Genomic DNA, 21,597 nt, shown 5'->3' on the forward strand with positions numbered 1-21,597 from the left:
ACAGGTTTTAGGAGCTCTACCACTTGAGCAGCTTCAGGGTAGCATGTGTGCCATCTAGGGCCGAGTGGCTGGCCGACTGCATCCCCGGGGCCTGTCTGTGCTGCTTCCTCCCTTCCTCGTGATTTCTGCTAGAAAATGTGTACCGACTGCTGCTCTGAACTGCAGAAGATACTGGAGCGCAGAGATGGCCCGCAGGCAGGTCAGGCGTGGGGACAGTTTCAGCGGGCCCACCACCTTGTCCCAAGAGGATTACGTGAGGACCACTAGATCAGAGAAACACCATCTAGCTCTTGATACCCAGTGTTCGGGGCTCTGAGAAAATCAAAGAGAGATAAGAACACGGTTTGTCTGTAGAGCTGGGAAAGTGGAGCCCGGTGGCTGCTGGGCTTGATCAAGTGTCTGAGGACACTCACCCCAATCAGAGCTGACAGAAGACTTATTAGCATCATGGAGCAAAACAAAACCGAGTTCCAGGTTTGCCACCCGAGGGGAAGCGGGTCCCGGATCAGTGTGAGCGTTGTGTCTGCCCGTGGAAACGTCACTGAACTTGGGTAAAGGAAATGGTGTTTACACCCCCAAGAACTCTCAGTCCTGAGTCTCGGAGCCTCATGGTAGTGTTTGTCCATTTGCAGATATTTGTAGCCAGGATAGTGAGAGCTTTTATGTAAAATGAGTATCTGTCCGGATAGAGTGAAAAGATCAGGGGACTGCCAAGCAGTATGATGAAGTGAAAGAAAGCTCTGTGGCTGATCTGAAAAAAGTTCCGTTCTGTACGATCTCTTCCGATGCTACAGAAAAGATCTTGAACTAATTCTTTTTGATTTTCATATGAAATGCATTTCATTAATTTGCAAACTTTTATTGACCACTTCCTCTGAGCTAATTGAGCTATTTTTTAAGAGATCTAGATACAAAAGAGAAGAAAATATGTTGCAACCTCAGTCAACTTGGAAAGACAACAGAATTGTTAAATTTATCTACTCAGAATGAATGAGTAGGTAAAAGATCTTCCCCAGCCCTGTTAGAGAAGCTGCGAGAAAGATGTTTTCTGTTATACAGTGACTGTTTAGAATTTTCACTAAATCAAAAATAATTATTTTTGCTTTTCTCTGAAATGATTATTTCATATTAAATTTAGTTCAGAAATTGCTGCTCGTAAGTAATTTGAAATTAAGGGTTTAAGCATTGTTCATTGTGCTTTTTTCATTGCACAAATAATGCACTAAAATCTGCATTAGTCCTTTAATTGCTGTTCTCTTGCAGTTCCCTAAGCAGACCCACTCACAGATGGGATTTTTTTTTTCCCCTCATAGCTTTCTAGAGCTTTCCCCTGGATGTTTTGAGGAATTTATGAATGCATCTTCATTATAGTAGAGCTGAAATACTGATTATGATTCTCTGTGTGAAAGATGATTCTGTTGATTTGCTCTCAGTGGAGCATGAGTTGCCTTCCCAGCAGTAGTGATGAATTTGTGCTGAGTATCCATACGCTCTCACTTGAGTTCCCTGTAACAATTGCATGAATTTACAAGGTGGCTGATCACCATCAGAAGTGCAATCTGTGACTGAAAAAAAAAAAAAAAGAAGAAAGAGAGCAAAATTGATGGGTCTAGACAGGAAACAAAGAGAGAAGCTTAACCGTGTCAGCATGGCATTCTAACCAATGGAACTGACTGCCTTCGCTGAGAACCTGTCCTCTGCTTTCCTGAGTAGGGAGTGATCAGTGCTCCTATTCCACCGACAACGTGTGCTTTTATATCTTGTCTCAGCCGCAAACATGTTCGCCTAAATCCGTATCCTTTGTTCTCTTTCAGTTCTTTTTCACAGATTGAGACACAACTCACATACCATAGAATTCACTCTTTCACAGTGGTTTTTAGAATACTCCCAAAGTGTTACAACCATCACCTGTACCTAGTTCCAGAACATTCTCATCACCCTCCAACGAAGCCGCACATCCACTGCCTCCTTCCCCCAGCCCCTGGCAAGTGCTACGCTTCAGTTCTTTCTGTTATCTTTATTTTTGCTAAATGTTTTAATCAAGCTTCAAGTCCCTCTTCTTGAGGACTTCGGCAAGTAACATTTGGCTGACTCACTCCAACCTCATCATGCATGCGTGATTTATCCCAAGTCATTTCTTCCCAATCTTTGATTTTTATCCTATATTTCACTCTGAGATTTTTTTTTATTATGTAAGTCCTCTGTTGGGAATACTTTATTGAACATTACCTAGATCCTTTCAAAATAAAATAGACATACATAGACATAAAGCAGAACACAAACATTTGTCTTTTCCAGATGAACTTCTTTGGGGATGGCTTCATTTTTAATGTCTTCACCAGAAAAATCTTCTTTCAGCTGTGTCCTGAAGTTCAATGTCTATGGAAAGTCTGTGATGGCACAGAGCACCCTCTTTCCCCGTCGATGCGCGAGCTGCCTGCACGCTCCGTTTACTCACTGAGTAGTCTCATTTGTGTGTGTCTTTCAGAATGCAGCTCTCCAGCACCTGTTTATCCGGAAGTCCTTCCGGCCTTTTAAATGTTTGCAGTGTGGGAAGGCCTTCCGCGAAAAGGACAAACTGGACCAGCACTTGCGCTTCCACGGGCGGGAAGGGAACTGCCCGTTGACCTGTGACCTCTGTAACAAGGGCTTCATCAGCAGCGCGTCCCTGGAGAGCCACATGAAGCTCCACTCGGACCAGAAGACTTACTCTTGCATTTTTTGCCCAGAATCCTTTGACCGCCTTGATTTGTTGAAAGATCACGTGGCCATTCACATCAGCGATGGCTACTTCACCTGCCCCACTTGCAAGAAACGGTTCCCAGATTTTATCCAGGTGAGTGTCTCCTACTCAGGTGACTGTATCCTTTCTTTCTTTCTTTTTTTTTTTTGGTGGAAGAAGTTTCGACTTTTGGAAAGTTGAGACTGCCTATCTGCATTTTCATCCCTTCTTTGAAGCGACTTTATAATTGAGAATGATATGTCTTCACTCAAACTACTTATGATAAACAAAAGTTATTATGATTAACTGTCCAGATAAGACATTAGCATTTAAACATTCAAGTTGTATTACCGGTGAGCAACACCCAGATCTGGTTATAATTTTTAAAGAAGTCTTTCTTAGTGCTTGCCACTACCCACGACTCACAAAATGTATGGAGCCTGGAGAAGACATCCTCCCATCTCCTGGCCTGGAAACATTGTCTCCTGCTGCTGCGGTTTGCTGTCTTGTGCCACTAAGGTGATGCATTTTGAAGGGAGAGACAGAAAGCTGGCGCATGTTACGCTTTTGTGTTAAGCACTGACCTCTTCCCCTGTATTATATTCTGCAGCAAAATGAATGAGGATACATTCTAGAATGTTCATGACTTCATTGGGATTTCGAGTGATATTATTATATGCTAGTGAATGAATGATGAAATCTAAATATCTAGTAAAAATATTCTCTTTTTTAATTACCAAAGGAAAAGGAGACGAGGGTTTAATCGTAGTTCTGCTAGTGTTGGGAGCCTTGGTGATTTTCTCACTTCACACAAACAATTAGAAAAGTTGCTCTAAGGCAGAACTTAACGGCAAAAGAGACTCCAAAAATGATGACGGAAAATGTCTTACAGGAAGGGTTGGATGTGACTCACTGCTTAGCGCCCATCTCTTCTTCACTGGATGTTTATGGCTAAGAGAGCTCAGAGGCTGTATCCCTTTGTTTAAGTTGTCTGAAACAGGAGATAAATCCCAATTAAGGGGAAATGACGCTGGTGTTGTATTGTTCTCATAAGTAGGTAATGTATTTTATATCGTCTAATTCATGTCTTTAGTTCTTCAGAACCTGATTTTATAGAGTGATGTAAAAGGACCAGTTACTTCAGGGGGCTAAATTGCTTCTATACATGTTGGAGGCAGGAAAAAGTGAGAAAGGATTTTTTTTTTTGTCTTCTGATAATTTTTACCACGATCCATTTAAATCCAAAGGAACTGTTGCTTTTAATCTTAAAAAAAAAAGAGAAATGAGTCCCATGTGATCAGGGCCTGGGCCAGGCAAGCACGTTCTCCCTCCTCTTCAAGGCCGGCGGGGTCGGGGTTTCTAAGGCTTTGTGGTCCCTCGCCTGTTTCTCCGCGACGTGAGGGGGTGGTGTTGCCCTGGCCCCCGATGGGTCCGCAGGCCAGGTGAGCGGGGTGCACGGCCGTGCGTCTGGCGCCCTCTAGCGTCCAGGGGCTGCCGTCTGTTGGTGGTGCCCGCGCCCTGACGCCGCGCCTTCACTGCCAGGTGAAGAAACACGTGCGAAGCTTCCACTCGGAGAAGATCTACCAGTGCACCGAGTGCGACAAGGCTTTCTGCCGTCCTGACAAGCTGCGGCTGCACATGCTCCGGCACTCGGACCGCAAGGATTTCTTGTGTTCCACGTGCGGGAAGCAGTTCAAGGTACGTAACCAGCAAGCAGGCTGGGTGCTCTGGGGCCCCTGGAATTGTCGCTCTGAGGGTGAACGCCTGCTCAGGTCACCTGTTACCGCCACTCCAAGAGCCGACTGGACTTGAAGTTTGTGCCTCATGGTTGATTTAGTTATGATAATAAAATTAAGGGGAAAGCTCACTTTAATTTCCCAAAATAATGACTTCACATCCCCAGAGTAGTAATGCATCTCCTACAAGAGTCCAAGTGTATAATGAATAGAACTACATCGCTATCGAGGAATTCCTAAGAGGACAGTACGTTTACCTACCAGATCAAGAGATTTTTATTGAGCACTTATTAAATACAAGAGCCTGATAAATGGAGCCGTGGGGCGTCAGGACTGCCATTCAGCAGTGGAATGTTGAGAGGGGTTAGACTACTCTGGGGAATGTTAATGACTTCCAGGATTAAGATAACAAGTAATAAATACCAGTAACATGCCTGGAATTTAGAAGGAAGCAAAGGAAAAACCCACGGGAGACTCAGGAATCAGAGGTAAACAAATAAATGTGAGAATGGTAAAATTCACTTCACTGGGAAACCAGCTGATCCTGCAGAGATGTCACCGAGAGACACTCCAGAACGTGAGGGCAGGTCAGGCTGTCACAGAAACTGGCAAAGGGGCAGAAGTGGGTTCATGGGGGAGAACTAATTTTAAAAGGATGCATTTGTATAGAATGTGGAGACATTAAAAGAAATAGAAAGTAATTGTCAAGTCTTCAGTTTTGCAGTGTGTGCGTTGTGGAATATAATCTCCATCTCCATGACTTGCACATAGTAGCGTGATTTAGATCTCTGTAGAGAACTCCAGTGTGAAAAGTATAAATGGAGCTACTTTTTTTTTTCCTGTTTCTTAATTAAAAGCAGCAACAGCAGCAGTGTGTCGGAAAGCATCCCTGTCTTGTGATGCTGGCTGGCCATTTATCCTGTTCATTCAGCACTTTTTGATTATCTGTTCTGTGCCAGATATCATTTTAGCTACAAGGCACATAAAAAATCTTTCTGCTTTCATTTTCTCCTTTACATTCTCCCAATACATTAGCCAGGATTCAATCAGGGAAGCAAACCCACCAGGAGTATTGTGGAGTGAGGGATTTCTCACAGGAAATGTAGGATTTCTTACAGAAACTTAGTGACAGGAGAAGATGGAGAAGGGTCTGAGGGGACAAGTTGGAGGATCAGAGAAAGGTCTCCCTTGTGAAGCCCTGGTCAGTGTGGACAAATGGGACTGACCCGGGGTCTGGGAACGCAGGCACCTCCCTGTGTAGGGGGCCCTTGACAGCGAGCTGCTGTGTTGCTGCATGTGGTGGTGGACGTGGAGCTGGCCAAGGGCTGGCCGTCAGGAAGAGGGCAAGCAAGGGTGGAGGGGTGTCCTGCACCTCTGCATCTGACCCACCTCCCGGCTGAGTCCAAGCTGGGACCACGCTGGGAAGGGGACCCGTGTCAGGGTGGTTCCCTGAGCCAAGCGGACAAGGTACCAAATCACCGCAAACCTTCAGTCCATTTTCAGACGATAACCAGAGTGATTCTTCAGAGAACAAACCTGGTGTCGTGTCCCTCGTGAAAGACCTTTCAACAGCCCTTTGCATAGATGGGCTCCACGGTGCTTATCTCTGAAAGACACGGCAAGAGCCGGCATGAGTAACGCTGCGGTGCCCTCCGCTTTGGGCTTGGGCTGTCCTGTACCGTCCTGAGCGCCCTACTGCCCGGCCTGCCTTCTGTCCTGGGCGCATTTGCTCTCCTTCCCACCCCCTGTTGAAATGAACTTTCATGCCCTTTTTTGTCATCCTACCTGGCTGATGTCACTTTGTGTGGGGCATTTCTTGTCCACCCCCCCACCAACTCACACTGGATTAAGTGCTTCTCCTGTGGTTCCCACCTGGCCTGTTACCCGTGACCCCGTCACAGCACTGGTCCTGCCGCATCGTAGCTGTCCTGCTAAGGGAGCCCCACACGGGCAGTGCATGTAAAGACACCCTGAAGTTCAGAAGCTCACAGCTTTATGGGAAAGCGAGACCCGTGCATTAAAAAGTTATTGCTATTGCCATAGAGAAAAGGAGAAAATGTCATGAAAGGATTACCTTTGATTTGGGGTGAAGGGGAAACTTCATGGGTAAGGCGATGCTTTTGAATGCACCACAGGCTGGGGCAGTTAGCCCGCTAGACACAGGGCCAGGATGCGGGCCGAGGGAGGGGCATTGAGGCAGACAGAGAGGGTGAGAGGTGGGGTGGATGGAGGGCGGGCAAGAGGCCCGTGGCGAGACGAGGCCACAGAAGCAGGTTTAGCCAGCTTCTGCCGCTGAGTGATTAGACTTCTGGTGCTGTGAACCCGTGGGCATCCTGGAGCGGCCTGACCGAGGCTCAGGCAGTGGGCGTGGGGAAGGGCCCGAATCCCAGACAGGTGCTGAGGGAGAGCCGTTGGGACCGTGTGTCCGGATGAAAGAGTGGAGGGTGGACTGCCAGGAACGGAGACTCGTAGGTGGGCAGGACTGCGGATGCAGGCGCAGGCCTGCGGCAGGAGGGGAGGGGGAGGCGAATTTGGTTTCGGAGCGGGCAGGGTTGGAGGGCCTTCTGGAGAGCTGGCGTTCAGCAGACTGCGTGCGTAGCACAGTGCAGGATTTGTATTAGGCTTCGGGATTCAAGTAGTGATTCATTTAAAATAGATCCGTCTGTTTAAGGAGAATGGGGTGGGGGGTAAATCAGTGAAGACCGATGCGTAGGAAAAAGTGGAAATGGAGTGGAAGTCTGAGGTGGCAGTGAGCTTTATTGCTGTATCTGGACTAAGGAGAAATGCTGTTATTTATCACGGTGTTTTATGTCTTTTGTTTTTAATTGAAGTATAGTTGATTTACAATGTTGTTATTTTCTGGCATACAGCAAAGGGATTCAGTTATACACATATATATTTTTTCTCATTCTTTTCCATTAGAGGTTATTACAAGGTATTGAATATAGTTCCCTGTGCTGTACAGTAGGACCTTGTTATTTTTCTAATTTATATACGGTAGTTTGTATCTGCTAATCCCAGCCTCCTAATTTATCCCTCCATCCCCTTTCCTCTTTGGTAACCATAAGTTTTTCTCTATATCTGTGATTCTGTCTCTGTTTTATAAATAAGTTCACTTGTGTCATATTTTAGATTCCACATCTAAGTGGTATTATATGATATTTGTCTTTCTCTGACTTACTTCACTCAATATGTTAATATCTAGGTCCACCCATGTTGCTGCAAATGGCATTATTTTGTTCTTTTCTATGACTGAGTAGTATTCCATTGTATGACTATACCATAACTTGTTTATCCAGTCATCTGTTGATGGACATTTAGGTTGGTTCCACGTCTTGGCTATTGTGAAAAAAAATATATGGAATGCTTCACAAATGTGCATGTCATCTTTTTGCTGGGGCCATGCTAATCTTCTCTGTATCATTCCAATTTTAGTATGTGTGCTGCTGAAGTGAGCATAGGGCCATGTTTTTAATCCAAATTTTATTGCACGTGAGGAACTGTGAAGTTCCAGGGATGAGGGTGGGTGGGGCAGGAAGAAAGAGCAGTTGGGTCACATCCACTGTAGCAGAAGAGAGAGCAGGTGGGGAGCCAAGCATTGCCCCTCTGAACTTAGCATGGTTCTCAATGCCTGGTGGGTGTTCAGGAAATGTTGTTAAATAAATGTGTTGAGCAGGGAAGTGGTTACAGGAAAGTCCCCATACCAAAATGTGGAAAGAACTGGTCTGGTGGAAAGGTTCAAAATCTTTATATGACCAGTAACAGTTTAATGATATGTCCAAGAGCAGAGCCTCACTGGATGAGGGAGCTGGCATTTTTGGAATTTGTTTTTATTCGTGATGGGCTCTGCCTCGTTTTTCTCCCTGTGGAGTCACATCAATGTGCGCCCTAGATTAGATCATCAGAGTGAGAGCTGTGACCCAGACCGTGTACCCTACCCAGAGCCGGCAGTGTGACAGCTCGCCTGAACTTCTAAATCCGTATGATGAGAGAGACTTCCTCGAATTCATTTGGGATTTAGAGGAATGTCATGATGTGTGTTAAAATGTGTGGGGACTGAGTATACACACGGCTCTGTAAATCCAGTCTTACCTGCCATTCATTATCAACTTGTCTTACGGTTCTTAATACCAGACTTACTCCTTGTGCCCTGAAATCTCTTCTATATAAATGCAAAGTCTTCTCAGAAATCCACATGTAGCCTTCAAACCGAAAGGTCCTTTTAAACCAAGGCCCGCGGGGATGCGCTCATCTGCTAGCGCACAGGGCAATTCCCGGCCACTGTGGCCGCGTCCTTGTGTTCAGCCCTCCAGCAGCTTCCCCGCCTCCTGGTGGGTTGTGTTATTATTCACTTGTATGGATTTTTTTAACCCCTTCAATTAAAAATGTTTCTACCCCCACCTCCCCACCCCTCTGCCTTCTCAAAAACTCCAAATAGCGAAAAGACAAACTACGCGAGCACATGCAAAGGATGCACAACCCAGAGAGGGAGGCCAAGAAAGCCGACCGCATCAGCCGCTCCAAGACGTTCAAGCCTCGCATCACCTCCACCGACTACGACAGCTTCACGTTCAAGTGCCGTCTGTGCATGATGGGCTTCCGCAGACGCGGCATGCTGGTCAGTGCCCCGCGCCTCCAGGCCCGCCGCCTCTGCCGGGCCGTGTTCAGCACAGCACTGGCCACCACACCTGCCACCGGGCTTCACTGGTGGCCGGGGACGAAGCGGAGGCGGGCGGTTCCCTGCGTGGGGCTCCTCTGTCCCAGTCTCCCCTTGTCCCCCTTTGCCCCAGTTCACTTCCAGTGCCTCTTGGAAGAGGTCTTTTGTGATCACTTTTCAGTCCTCGTTCTGCTTTGCTTCCCCCTTCCCAGCCTCTGCTCTGCGCTTTCTTCCCCTGCCTTTGTCTGTGTTCCTGGCATACTTTCTGGTGGGAACTCAGCCCCTCAGCCCCCCTACACCGATGGTCCCCGTCAGTGCCTCTCTTTTCCAGACACCACACAGCAAGAGAAGGGAGCTTTCCATCCAGGCAGGGCATGTGACCCAGGTTAGCGGGGACACCTGGAGAGCCAGCCAGTCCTCTGCTCGCAGTCTGTTCTGACTTGATGACAGTTTCTGCAGAGTATGTTTCTGCCAGGAGCTGAAGGCACAGAGCGTTGCTTTAAATTCAGAACCTCACTTTGTGTCATTCGCTGTCCTCAGTAAGGCGAGTTTGCATCAGGAGAATTCACAAAAGAAATTCCTGCTGGTGTAAGTACCCTTGTCCCGCCAGCACTTCCTTCAGTCCAAGGCTGTTGGTGGCTCCACAGCGGCCGGCTCGCCTGCAGCAGCCTGCTGAATCACCGTTAACGCCTGTCGGCGCTCTGGCGTCAGGTGCACTTGGTCGTTCTGGTTCCGGCCAAACCCCTTATGTTTTGGGGCGTTGCTTAAGGAATTTCAGCTTCCAGCCGCCAGTATCACGGGTATCTGTTCAGCTTCAGCTTGTAATGGGGTCTCTTTTTCTCATTTGCCTTTTTTCCCTTTAGGTAAATCACTTATCCAAGAGGCACCCGGACATGAAGATAGAGGAGGTGCCGGAACTGACTCTGCCCATCATAAAGCCCAACCGGGACTACTTTTGCCAGTACTGTGACAAGGTAAAGGGAACCGCCCGCCCGAGGACACCTGCCTCTGTGCGAGCCCTGCCGGGGCCACCTTGCTTTCTGCGGGTATAAACATCCTAGGATCTCGTGGTTTCTCTTAGCAGATGGTCCCCTGTCTCTCAGAGTTTTTCCATCCAGACCAGAAAGGGCTGAAGCGTCGCCTCACTCGAAGCCAAAAGTTTCTATCCTAAGAATTAGTTGACTTTGTTTTCCTTGTGGTTCCTTCTCTCTGTGAGTTTTGCTGTAAAAGAAGAGAAGAGGCTTATTGCCAAGAGCTTAGTATATGGATTTTTTTCAAGTTCCTCGGCTCTAAAGTGAGAGTGTTTATCATCCGGCTTGTAAACTACACAGTAGATTTTGGGCTTCTAGAAGAGTGAGGAGGACGTGGAACCATTTTGAGGTGGAATGCTCTGTTGGTGTATTCCATTCCTGACTATTGTGCAGTCACAGAAAAGACAGGAATAGAAGTCCACTTATTGTTTCATTGTAAGATTGTTTCCTTATATGATGGCAGCTATATAAGGTATAAGCTGTGTTTATGTAGCGTCAACCTAAAAGTAAGAAGCTTTTTTTAAGGACAGATTCACCACTGTTGGTACTAGTTGCTGTTAGACTTGCTGTTTTGGAAGAGTCTTTGGCACCTCGTGGCCAGCTGCTTACATCATACGAGAGCTTCACGGGAAGGCTAAAGGGAGAACTGGCCTGAGAAGCAGCTCTTTCTGTGACTGTATATATACCCACCTCTTAAACTCTGGGGTAAAGGGTACTTTTACTATTCCTGTCTTACATATGTAGGTTCAAGGAAGACGCCTTGCCTGTTTGTATCATGTTCTTACTTCATTCTAATTTGTGTCATATCCTTCAATGTATCTGCTAACACATTTTATTTTGGGCTACATACATACTTTTTCTCATTTCCCTGTAAAGAAAGTGTTAGTTTGCTTTAGGCAAGAAAGTGGGACTGTGTACTGCTTTCATGGCAAAGCTTTTGAATTTGCAGGTTTATAAAAGCGCCAGCAAGCGAAAAGCCCACATTCTGAAGAACCACCCCGGGGCTGAGCTCCCGCCAAGCATTCGGAAGCTTCGCCCTGCGGGCCCCGGAGAACCAGACCCCATGCTGAGCACACACACCCAGCTCACAGGCACCATAGCCACCCCGCCCGTCTGCTGCCCTCACTGCTCCAAACAGTACAGCAGCAAGGTATGGGGACGGCTTCAGACCACGTCGGAAGCAAGGGCATCGGTGACGGGAACATTGCGTAAGAGGAGACAGCTTTTCGTCCAGATGCAGTGATGGCTGCTTCTGAATTGACGGGGCCTCACGGAGCTGTTTCCTGAGAACAGGGACCAGAGCACTGAGTGGGAAGGGAACACGGCGGACTCTCCCCGGCAGTAGGGCCACCTGACAGCGCCAGCATTCGATGGGTTTCCTTGTCCCTTGGCCCCTGGCGGTGCTCCTATTTGAATATTCTCTGCTCCTGGTGTATGAGCTCAGGCTACAGCAGGGACCATATAGGAACCTCAATGATGGTTTTTGAAAAGGGGGTCATTTTTGCTGGGGCGCTAGCCATCGAGTGCTGCAGGTATTGGTGGGCTCGGGGGATGCTGCGAGGTCACATGACTCTTCACTTTGATTTCAGCCTCTTCTTTTTCCCCTTTCATACCACTGTCTCACTTCAGGACGGGCAGGCAGAGCCAGGGTCGCTTGGATTTTTTTTTAAGGCATAACACAGACTTTAGGACCATTGGCGGGTTTGCATTTGAGAAAGACTGAAAAACAACTAATTCTAGTCCTTCTTCTTGGTTTTTGCCACAATTCTTCAGACCAAAATGGTACAGCACATTCGAAAGAAGCATCCAGAGTACGCCCAGCTCCCTAACACCATCCACACCCCGCTGACCACGGCTGTGATCAGCGCGGCTCCAGCCGTCTTAACCACAGACAGCGCTACTGGAGAGACAGTGGTGGTAAGCGTGTGACCTGTGACAGCGTCTCCTCCGCGGCCCTGCCCATCACAGCCTCCACGCCAAGGCTGTGCCTGCTTTGTTATTTCATGGGCTGCAGATGGAGCCCACCAGCCTTCAGTTTTCTACACGAGGCACTACGCTTACCATTGGGTCTCCTTGTCGGTGCTTCCCAAAGCTCTCTGTAAAAGGAGCAGCAGGAAGTTTCAGTGCTGCGTGTTCACCGCAAGGTTGTCGGAAGCTCCGGGGTAGCTCCCTGGGGCTGACACAGACAGGTATATATGGGTCTAGAGGTAATCTTCCAACATCTTTTTTTTTCAAATGTGATCAGATTTCCTTTTTTTTTTCTTTTGTGTATATATATTTTTATTGAAGTATAGTCAGTTTACAATGTTGTGTCAGTTTCTGGTGTACAGCACCATGCTTCAGTCACACATGAACATATATCTATTCCTTTTCATATTCTTTTTCACCATAAGTGACTACAAGATATTGACTAAGTTCTCTGTGCTGTACAGTATGAACTTGTCTTAACTTTGGATTTTTTTCTGTCTGAGCTCAGGGCTGATTTGTGGTCCCATGATCCACCAGTGAGATAGACCAAATTTTTGTAGGATTTGAGGGCACTGGAATAGCCACCAGCAGCAGTGTTACCAACTGATGTGCTTTTGGTGATTTCCCTAGACAACAGACCTGCTCACCCAGGCCATGACAGAGCTGTCCCAGACCTTGACGACGGATTACCGGACACCACAAGGGGACTACCAGCGAATTCAGTACATTCCGGTGTCGCAGTCCGCGTCGGGCCTGCAGCAGCCTCAGCATATCCAGCTGCAAGTGGTGCAGGTGGCCCCGGTACTGTCCTGCGTGTCTTTGTCTCTATCTGCGTGAATGGCGTGTTGCCACCAGCCGATACGGGGTCCCTAGCTGGGGTCAACTAAAGCACCCAATTTTCCGAGCTGGACCCGAACCCTACCTCATGTGCACGTAAGCTTGGAGTCTAAGGCATTTGCAAACCCCCAGCTGTCGAGGGCTCTGGACTTGGCAGTGTAAGAGATTTCTGTCAACAGAACCCAGAAGTTTTAGGCCCCAGCTTGTCCCGTCACCCTGCACAATGGCAGGACAGTGCCAAGCCTCCCCCGAGTCTCTGCCCCGGACACCCAGGTTGGCTGCTTGGTGAAGAGCCTGTTTGATCTGCCTCTACCTGGGCATCGAGTGACATCCATCAGTGGGCGGTTATAAGGAATAATCGTGAATTTTGAGTATCAGTGAGTACCTTAAGAGCAAAGAAGTAGAGCTGTTCCTTCTACAAAGTAATTAGTAGCTCATTCTTACTGATTCAGGAGCTAAAAGAAAAAAATCCTCCCAGGGCTATTGTTTCACTTAATTATGCTGAGGAAGTGCACTCAGGGCACAAAGGAACAAACTTTTTCCTTTGAAATGAATTGGTCTCTGAAAATTTAAACCTGACACGAAAGCAGGAAGCTGACAGCTGCCACTGTCATTGATCATTCTTCATCTTGTGTTTTTGTTTGTTTTTAACGGGAGGGTTCTTGATTTCGGGCGTTGGAGGAATCTGAATCCCTGGAGTTGCCTGTGAAATGTGATATATGTGTACATTCTTTTGGAAAAAGCGTCTGTACTTTAGCCAGATTTTCAAAGATGTCTGTCCGCATAAAAGGTTAGGAAGGTTCTGTTCTTGTGGTTAATGTTGACAAGCTGAATTCTCTTCTTCGATCTCTTTTAACTAATAAAGGGGATGCCATTAACTTCAATTGAAATTTAAAGGGAAAAGATTTTTAATTCCTGAGAGCTGCTCATTCAGCTCCTTGCTAGGAGCCATGTTCTCTCTGTCGCCTTCTCTTCCAGAATTAAATAGCACCGCTGTCTTACAGTTAATAAGCATCGTTTTGAAAACTGCCTCTCACACGTTTGCCAGCTTGGCCTAGGTGTGGGCCCTTTGGGATCTGCCGTCCCGTCTGTTCTTCTGTTGGGATCTTGTTTTAGCTGAACGTTCTCTCGGGAAGGCCGACCCGTCACCTTGATCCGTGTGCGTCTGGATTTCTCCTCCCTGCAGGCCACTTCCCCTCACCAGTCTCAGCAGTCCACGGTGGACGTCGGCCAGCTCCATGACCCTCAGACCTACACGCAGCACGCCATCCAGGTGCAGCACATCCACGTCACGGAGCCGCCCGCCCCGGCCGCACCCGCGTCCCAGGTACGCTGCTCTGGGGACTAGTCCCAAGGGTTACTGTGGCCTCAGGGACCCTGAAGACGTAATAAGAGCGAGGAGACGTTATCCTCAGCCCTCGTTGTCTCCTTGACTATTGAAATGACATCATTATTTCTGGACCTTTAAAGAGTCTTACTTTGCCTCCAATTTTTTTGTTGGTGTGACGGACACACTTCCATTAAGTGCCGAGCTTCTCCGGTCCAGATGGAGCCCTGAGCGCTGATCCCCTGGAGACAGCACTGGCCTTGGCTTCCTGTTCTCAGTGGCTGCATGAGAGCCTGCCCCTGCTGGGTTGTTTCTAAAATAACTTTGGGACACTGCGTCTGTGGAATAGTGCTGTGCTCGTGTGGTAGAGTCTAGCACTGAGATAGCACGGCTGCGTCCATTAAAAAAAAACATTGATTAAAGTCTTACTCTGCATGAAACCTTTCAAGGTCTGGCTTTCAGGGAGCTCAGAATCTAGCAGGGGCATAACACATGGATACGAGTAAACAGGACATAGTCTGAACTATGAAGGATGCCTGTGGACCCAGCCCTGGCATTCCCAGGTTCCAGGGCAAGAGCACACAGGAAGGCCTGCACGCCATAACCCTGAGTAGTAACAAGTTTCAAGTCAAGCTCATGCACCATAAAGTAAATTGGTCCTATCTTCCTCCTTGACCGAGGTACTTTCATAATGATAACACTGAGAAACACATGCAAAGTGACAGTTGAAACTAAATAACATGGACAGCATCAGTTCAAAATTAAATGCATTTTTCTGCCAAAAGTGCATTCTGATGGCCCTGGCAGCTGCCAGGCACGGGTGGGAAAAGTGGGAGAAAGGACTTTTCTCTCTTTCGCTGGCTCCATTGCTGTGCAAATCCAGAGGAGAAAAATGCTCTGTCTCTGCCTTCCTATTCATTGGGGTAGTGGGGATGGAGGGGTAGGGGGCTTGCTATCTGATTGCTCTCCCCTCCCAACCCCCCACCCTCTAGTGAACGGTTCAGTGGCTGTGAGGTTTCTGGTGACTTCTCCCAGTCCAGGACAGGCAGCCTCTATCCACGAAGGGCCGCAAGCTTCCCACAGCCACTGGCATCATACTTCTAAGTTTCTCAAAGGAACCTGAGGCTGGAGGGCCAGGACAGACGCCGCAGCATTCCTTGTCAGAATGAGGTGGCCCAGGGACAGCCTTCCCCACGCCTGCTTCCCCTTCTCCTCACCCAGTCTCCACCCTGAACCCCACAGGGCCTTGTGTACCACATAGACCCCTGACCTACGTGCCTCAGCTCCACCCGCACCCCTGCAAGGGGCGATCCCATGGCCACCCCCTTGGTCCCAGGTCCCCGATTACCGTTAGAAGAGCCTGCATCCAGGCGACAAGCCCCCTGCAGGAGGACAGGCCCAGGGAAGAGGCTTGTGCAGGTCCCAGAAGTGGGTGTAGGGCCGTCTCCAAGGCCCACGTGGCCTCACGGGAGGAGGGGCATAGCTGGAGAAGGGCTGGCTGAGATCCCGGCGGGGGTGCCCTTGCCCGGGTCTGAGGACGATATGGATGTGAAGTTAGGCTGCAGAGTCCAGATGAAGGGAAGATACTCAGCAGGGGATCAAGGACATGTCTGTACAAGTGGCGTGTGAAGTAGTTCTTGAAGGAGGGGTAGGATTTTATCGCGGTGGTTGGGCAAGGCACCATGATCTGAATATGCTGTGTTGTGAGTAAAGACACAGGGGTGGGCAGTTGTGGTGTAGTTATAAACGCTGTTAGGGAGTGACAGGAAATGGGGTTTGGAAGCAAAGCTGGGAAGGCGGCTTGGAGCTGGAGTGTGGGGGGCTTGAATGGCAGTGGGGCGAGGGCTTTGTCCTGGAGGTGGGGTGGGCCCCTCCGCTGGGGGCTGGCGTGTGTACCCGGGTTCACCCCCACTCCCTGGGGGAGTCTCCAGAGCACACCAGTGGAAATTCTGACTTCTGGGCTGCCCTTCAAGTTGTGTTCGATTAGCTTCATGACACAGGCAAGTTATTGGGTTTCTCCGTGTTTTTCAGCCCGACTCATGAAGATAATTATACTTCCATTCATTTACTCTTCTAACAAACTTATTGAAATTAAGCTTTGGATACTCTCATAGATCACCCTTTGAAAACTCATTAGGGTTTCACAGTTATGATTGCTTTTCATTAATTCTGTTCTTATTTAAAACATTACTCTTTAAGTAGCGGTACTGCCAGTGTCATAATCCTCGCCCGCCCGATCTGTTTTCTTGGGTTACTCGAGAGTTCACCAGGCCCCACTCCTGCTCTTTCTAGGTGGCGGGGCAGCCGCTGAGCCCCTCCCCGCAGCCGTCTCAGCAGGGGCTCAGCCCCGCACACATCCCGGGCGGCTCCTCGGCGCAGGGCCAGCCCCAGGGCTCCACCGTCCAGCACACGTACCTCCCCAACACCTGGAATTCCTTCCGTGGCTACTGTAAGTGAGGGGGGTGCCCCAGGGCACGGGTGGGGAGTCTGCAGCCCTGGGGCGGAATTCCATCAGCTTTATAATCAAACGTTCCGGATGAAAGGGTCATTGGTCATTTTCTACACTCTGTAGAGCATGTACTTGAAATGAGTTTCACCACAAAATTCAAGGCGGCGTCTGGTCTCGGGGCCGCCCCGATGGGACGTTTTCTGGAGACATCGGGAATATTGCTGGAGGCAGGCTGTTTAAATAGTAGAACAGGTGGAGGTAGGTATGTTGGTGGTAATGATTCACCTGTTCCACCCATATCTATCGATGCCTGTACATCCACCCCTGTGCTAGATACTGCAAATGCAGAAGGTTAACACTGACGTTCGTGTAACACCACACAATAAGGTTAGCCAGCGTCCCTTAAGCTCTTACTATGTGCAGGGATGATTCTAAAGCACATCTATTTCACATCCAGTATTCACAGCAACCTCCCACATAAGTACAATTGTCACTTGCACTTTATAGTTAAGGCAACTTAGACGCAGAGTAATCTGTCCAAGGAACAGAGCTAGTGAAGGGAGGACGGGAACCCAGGCAACCTGGCTCCAGAGTTTACGCTATACACCAGCTGCCCCTCCTAATGAGGGTGTTTTGGACTCAAAGAGACCGTCATCTCAGAGATGGATGACTGAGTAGTTGGTTTCAAACCCTGAGGTTAGTGCTACCGAGAGCAGTTTAGGCTGGCTGCCAAAAGTCAGACCAGGCGAATCTTGGTAGGGGCAACGGCCTTGGGCACGGGCTGGAAAATAGGAGACCTTCATCACTGACGATGTGGGAGGAGCAGGAGGAGTGGCAGCTTGGCAGCAGGCACAAGGAGGAATGGCTGTGTTGACCTTTCTCCCACCACGGATGTCTTTTTTGGGGCCCCTCTCTGTTGTGGTCGGTCTTCGGCTGTGTTAGGTGGCTTTAGCATGGAGACAGGCTCAAACGCTACCGTTTCGTTATTTCCACAATCTATTCTCTTAAATCCGGGTGGCCACAATGACAGCTGAGTCTCCTTCCTGTCAAGGAAGGTCCCCTACTCCCGAGAAACCCTGGTGGAGTCCTGGTAAGCAGACTGATATTTATACTCAGTTTAATTCCTCTGAGAGGAATAGAATGATGCCGACAGCCACGGGAAAACTAGTAAGAACCAGCATTCTCACCTGATGACAAGATCTGAAGCTGAAGTTTTTTGTTAGGGAAAAAGTTTAAAATGCACAAAAATAGAAGTGTCACGAACGCCCTGCAACCATCATCCAGCTTCAGCGGTTTTCAGCTCGTGGCCAGTCCTGGCTGACGTGGACCTGCTGCCATTCTTTCCCACGGAGCTGTGCTTTTTCTTTCTTTTTTTTTTTTTTTAAACAAAACACAACTCTAGTGCTGGTATCACACCTCAAACTAAATGACAGTACTTCTTTACTACCATCAAATATCCAGTGTTCATATTTCCATGATTGTCTTATAAATGTTTTTTTAATAGTCAGTTTTTCAAATTGGGTTCCAAATAAGGGCCATACATTGCAATTACATCTTTTGAGTTTCTTTTAATATATGTGCTTTCTCTAAAGTTCCAATTTATGTGTTGAAGAAACTGGGTCATTTGTCCAGTAGAGGTCCCCACATTCTGGATTTTGTTGTTGACATCCCTGTATTGTCATTTGAGATGCTGTTCCTCTGTCCTTTGTGTTTCCTGTAGGCTGGCAGTGAGACCCAGAGGCTTGATCAGATTCAGACTCAGTCCTCTCCCCCCAAGACACTCCACAGCTGGTGGTGTGTGCCTCCACCAGGAGGCACCTAATGTTTGCCTGGCCCCCTTTCCCTTTGCTCCACTGTTTCACTAGGGATCACAGAGCTGTCGTATTCTGAGTCTTTCGTTCTTTATTCACTTATTGCTAGAAAACCTCTGTAAAGAACAGTTTTATCAGGGGAAGGGTATAGCTCAAGTGGTAGAGTGCATGCCCAGCACACAAGAGGTCCTGGGTTCAATCCCCAGTACCTCCTCCAAGCAGAAATAAATGAATAAACCTAATTACCTCCCCCTCATAAAACAAAACAAAAAGAACAATTTTATCTTACCAGGTTACTCTGAGGTACAGTCTGTACAGGAATGCTGGGATAAATGCTCTAAGTACCCAGCTCATCTCCTTTATTTACCAGTTTTCAAAACAGTGGGTTGTTTGCTAGTGTTACCTAGGGTGACCAATGATGGGTGTGTGTGTGTCTCAATATCACTGGGTACGCATGGATCTCTACACACCTGACGTGGTTCAAACCATTGCAGCCGCCATCCTGGTTGATGTTCAGGTCACCCCATCTTTGTCTAATGGGAACATCTTCATATTGGCCCCTGTATCTTTTCCCCATGACCCTGCAGCTTTTTATAATGTCTTACATGCTGTTATGACACCATATTCCAGGCTCACCTGACACATTTTCTGCCCCAGGTCTGGAATCAGCCATTTCCCCAAGAAGCTCTAGTTCCTTTTAGTAGAGAATATTATTTAGAGACTGTCAGCTGGGTGCTAGGGTGAACTCTGTTTTTAATCATCTTTAATAATGCAGTAGTGAGATAAAATTCATGTTAGACTAACTAGTGATTGCTAGGCAGTAGTGGATACATTGTGCCACTATTCAAATGTGAATATAAAAGATAAAAATATTGAGCTAACAGGTAAGTCTTTGTAACTTATCCCAAGGTTTTAAAATTTTGGATATTTGTCTCTGTGGATATTCCAAAGCCACGTTTGGAGGAGATGCATTGATTGTTTCTGACTTTTGGTAACTCTCTACTAACCTCGTATGATCAAATCTCAGTCAGAGATGCTTTCACTGTATCAAGGAATCATATCCATATAAGACGCTAAGAGCAAGCAGACCCATGGAAATGACTCAGTGGGGAATGTGGTCACTGGTTAGGTATCTGTTTCCACAACTTGTAGTAAAATCTAAGACCCCTGAACTGTGGCTGTTTCCTGTTTTTCAGCATCTGAGATTCAGATGATGACACTTCCCCCAGGTCAGTTTGTGATCACAGACAGTGGCGTGGCAACTCCTGTCACCACCGGCCAAGTGAAGGCGGTTACTCCGGTAAGCTGCCCTGCTTGCAGGGTTTCCCTGTTCACCGCACTGCACCACCCTCGCCTTCCCCCGTCTTCTTCTCCCAGGCTTTTCCTATCTGAGTCAGAAGTGCCTCCTCTGTATTCCTGTTAGACCTTGTGGTGCTACATTATAGCACAGTTTATTTTAATTATTGGTTCACTGCCTGTCTTTTCCCAGTGGGCAATGAATGCCTTGAAAGCTAGATCTTGGTCTTGTTCTCTTAACCCTCAGTGCCTTGCACAGGAGGCTGGGCTACAGCAAATGCTCAATAAAGATCTACTTTGTTAATAACTGTAATGAACCTCCATAGACGTGTAGCTACGTATCGGTAACTGGCCACCTTTTCATGTGCTTCTTGGAAAGTAGATGAGTCTTGATGACTACTGGTCCTCAACTGAGTTGTGGGAGAATAATATAATGACTCTATTATGAAACTCTTTTATGTTATTTTAAACAGTCCACCCTCCCCAGGGTGAAAAACATAGCCATAAATTATCTTGTTATGTTTAGGTTAGGCAGGTCAGTGTTGATTATATCTGCTACCTCTTGTTTTTATCTTCACTCTGCCTCTAAGTTGTTAGAAGACAGAGTCTGTAAATTTAAATTAAGAAAAATACTCTTTAGTGGCTAGGGATACTGAGATGTTCCCAGAGGAAGACTATTTCCCAAGAGGCCTCAGAGAGTAGCAGGGCAGTCTCGTGGCCTGTTTTTTCGTTTTGTTTTTTTTTTCAAAGCGTACTGAGTGCTTACCAATTTTTCAGCACACATTAACTAGACTTGATTCACATTAAGTAGATTTAATTAACTAGACTTAATTCACATTAACTAGGCTTAAGAGAGACGTATACATCCAGAGTAACACTGTTGTCAGTGAAAACAACAACTAATGTAAAATGAGTAGTCTCTTTGGCATGATCAGTGAGATTTTCGCTTTTTGTGGGACTCACTGACTGACTACGCTTTTCTGGCCGGGAACCCATTATATGGCCGAGGATGTTCCCTCCTCCCTGCCGTGGTACACATACATACAAATTTAATGTACAGTTTTGTTCATGGCTTCTCTGAAGGCCACCTCTGGACCACCTAGGCATCCATGGACTCCAGGTAGAGAACCAGCCCCCTCCTGCTACAGACTCACACGGGAAGTGAAACCCTGATCAGAGAGTTGCTTGATGAGCACGGACTCAGAACATCCAGCCTGAGATAAACCAAATGGGTGTCTGGCTGTGGCTTTCTCTCTGGATAGCACTAGGCAAGGCTACTGCCTTAGTTTTCCTCCGTGACTTCTTTGTTTCTCAGTCTATGCCGCTAGCCAGCCCTCCTTCTGATGGACACATTCTCTCTTGGAAGATGCTGACAGAGGGACAGAGCTGGCTGTAGGTCCATGGAGGCATTTTCATGATCAGAGGGAAAATTAAGACAATGAATGTTTTCATAAAATTGACTTTATTCAATGCAAATGACTTTATTCTAAGATTGTGTCTTACTATGCTTTTGAGTGTTGAAATGTCTCACTTGACAGTACCGTTTAAAAAATGATTTTACTTGGGAAAATAAAATTTGGGAATATGGATTATTTAATTTTGCTGACCTTTGAAATTCTGAAGTCTGAGAACCTTTGATCTTGACTTGGGGGCCTTTCTGCCTCTTCAAGGAGACTTTAAATATCTCTTCTTTGATCCACTTTGTATTAGACATTCATTGAAAGATAGTGACCTTATTTTATGAATTTCTAAATTCTTAGGGA

At 47.3% G+C, this 21,597-nt stretch overlaps 1 protein-coding gene and 1 non-coding gene across 12 annotated transcripts in view; one reads left to right on the top strand and one right to left on the bottom strand.

Moving 5' to 3' along the window:
* PRDM10 (PR/SET domain 10) overlaps positions 1–21,597 on the top strand; it is a 74,558-nt gene that overhangs the window by 49,686 nt on the left and 3,275 nt on the right. For all 11 annotated transcript variants that reach the window (XM_072953768.1, XM_031670348.2, XM_072953772.1 and 8 more), the window contains 10 exons: positions 2,489–2,836; positions 4,265–4,420; positions 8,897–9,076; positions 9,979–10,089; positions 11,096–11,296; positions 11,920–12,063; positions 12,745–12,915; positions 14,138–14,278; positions 16,571–16,727; positions 19,735–19,838. In XM_072953768.1, the coding sequence (XP_072809869.1) occupies positions 2,489–2,836; positions 4,265–4,420; positions 8,897–9,076; positions 9,979–10,089; positions 11,096–11,296; positions 11,920–12,063; positions 12,745–12,915; positions 14,138–14,278; positions 16,571–16,727; positions 19,735–19,838 (1,713 nt within the window). The remainder of the gene's footprint in view (positions 1–2,488; positions 2,837–4,264; positions 4,421–8,896; positions 9,077–9,978; positions 10,090–11,095; positions 11,297–11,919; positions 12,064–12,744; positions 12,916–14,137; positions 14,279–16,570; positions 16,728–19,734; positions 19,839–21,597) is intronic.
* Positions 7,811–7,917, bottom strand: LOC116276795 (U6 spliceosomal RNA). Its single transcript, XR_004186298.1, has one exon. It is a non-coding gene; the product is annotated as a U6 spliceosomal RNA (small nuclear RNA).

Source organism: Vicugna pacos, chromosome 33 (assembly GCF_048564905.1).
Source record: "Vicugna pacos chromosome 33, VicPac4, whole genome shotgun sequence".
NCBI lineage: Eukaryota > Metazoa > Chordata > Mammalia > Artiodactyla > Camelidae > Vicugna > Vicugna pacos.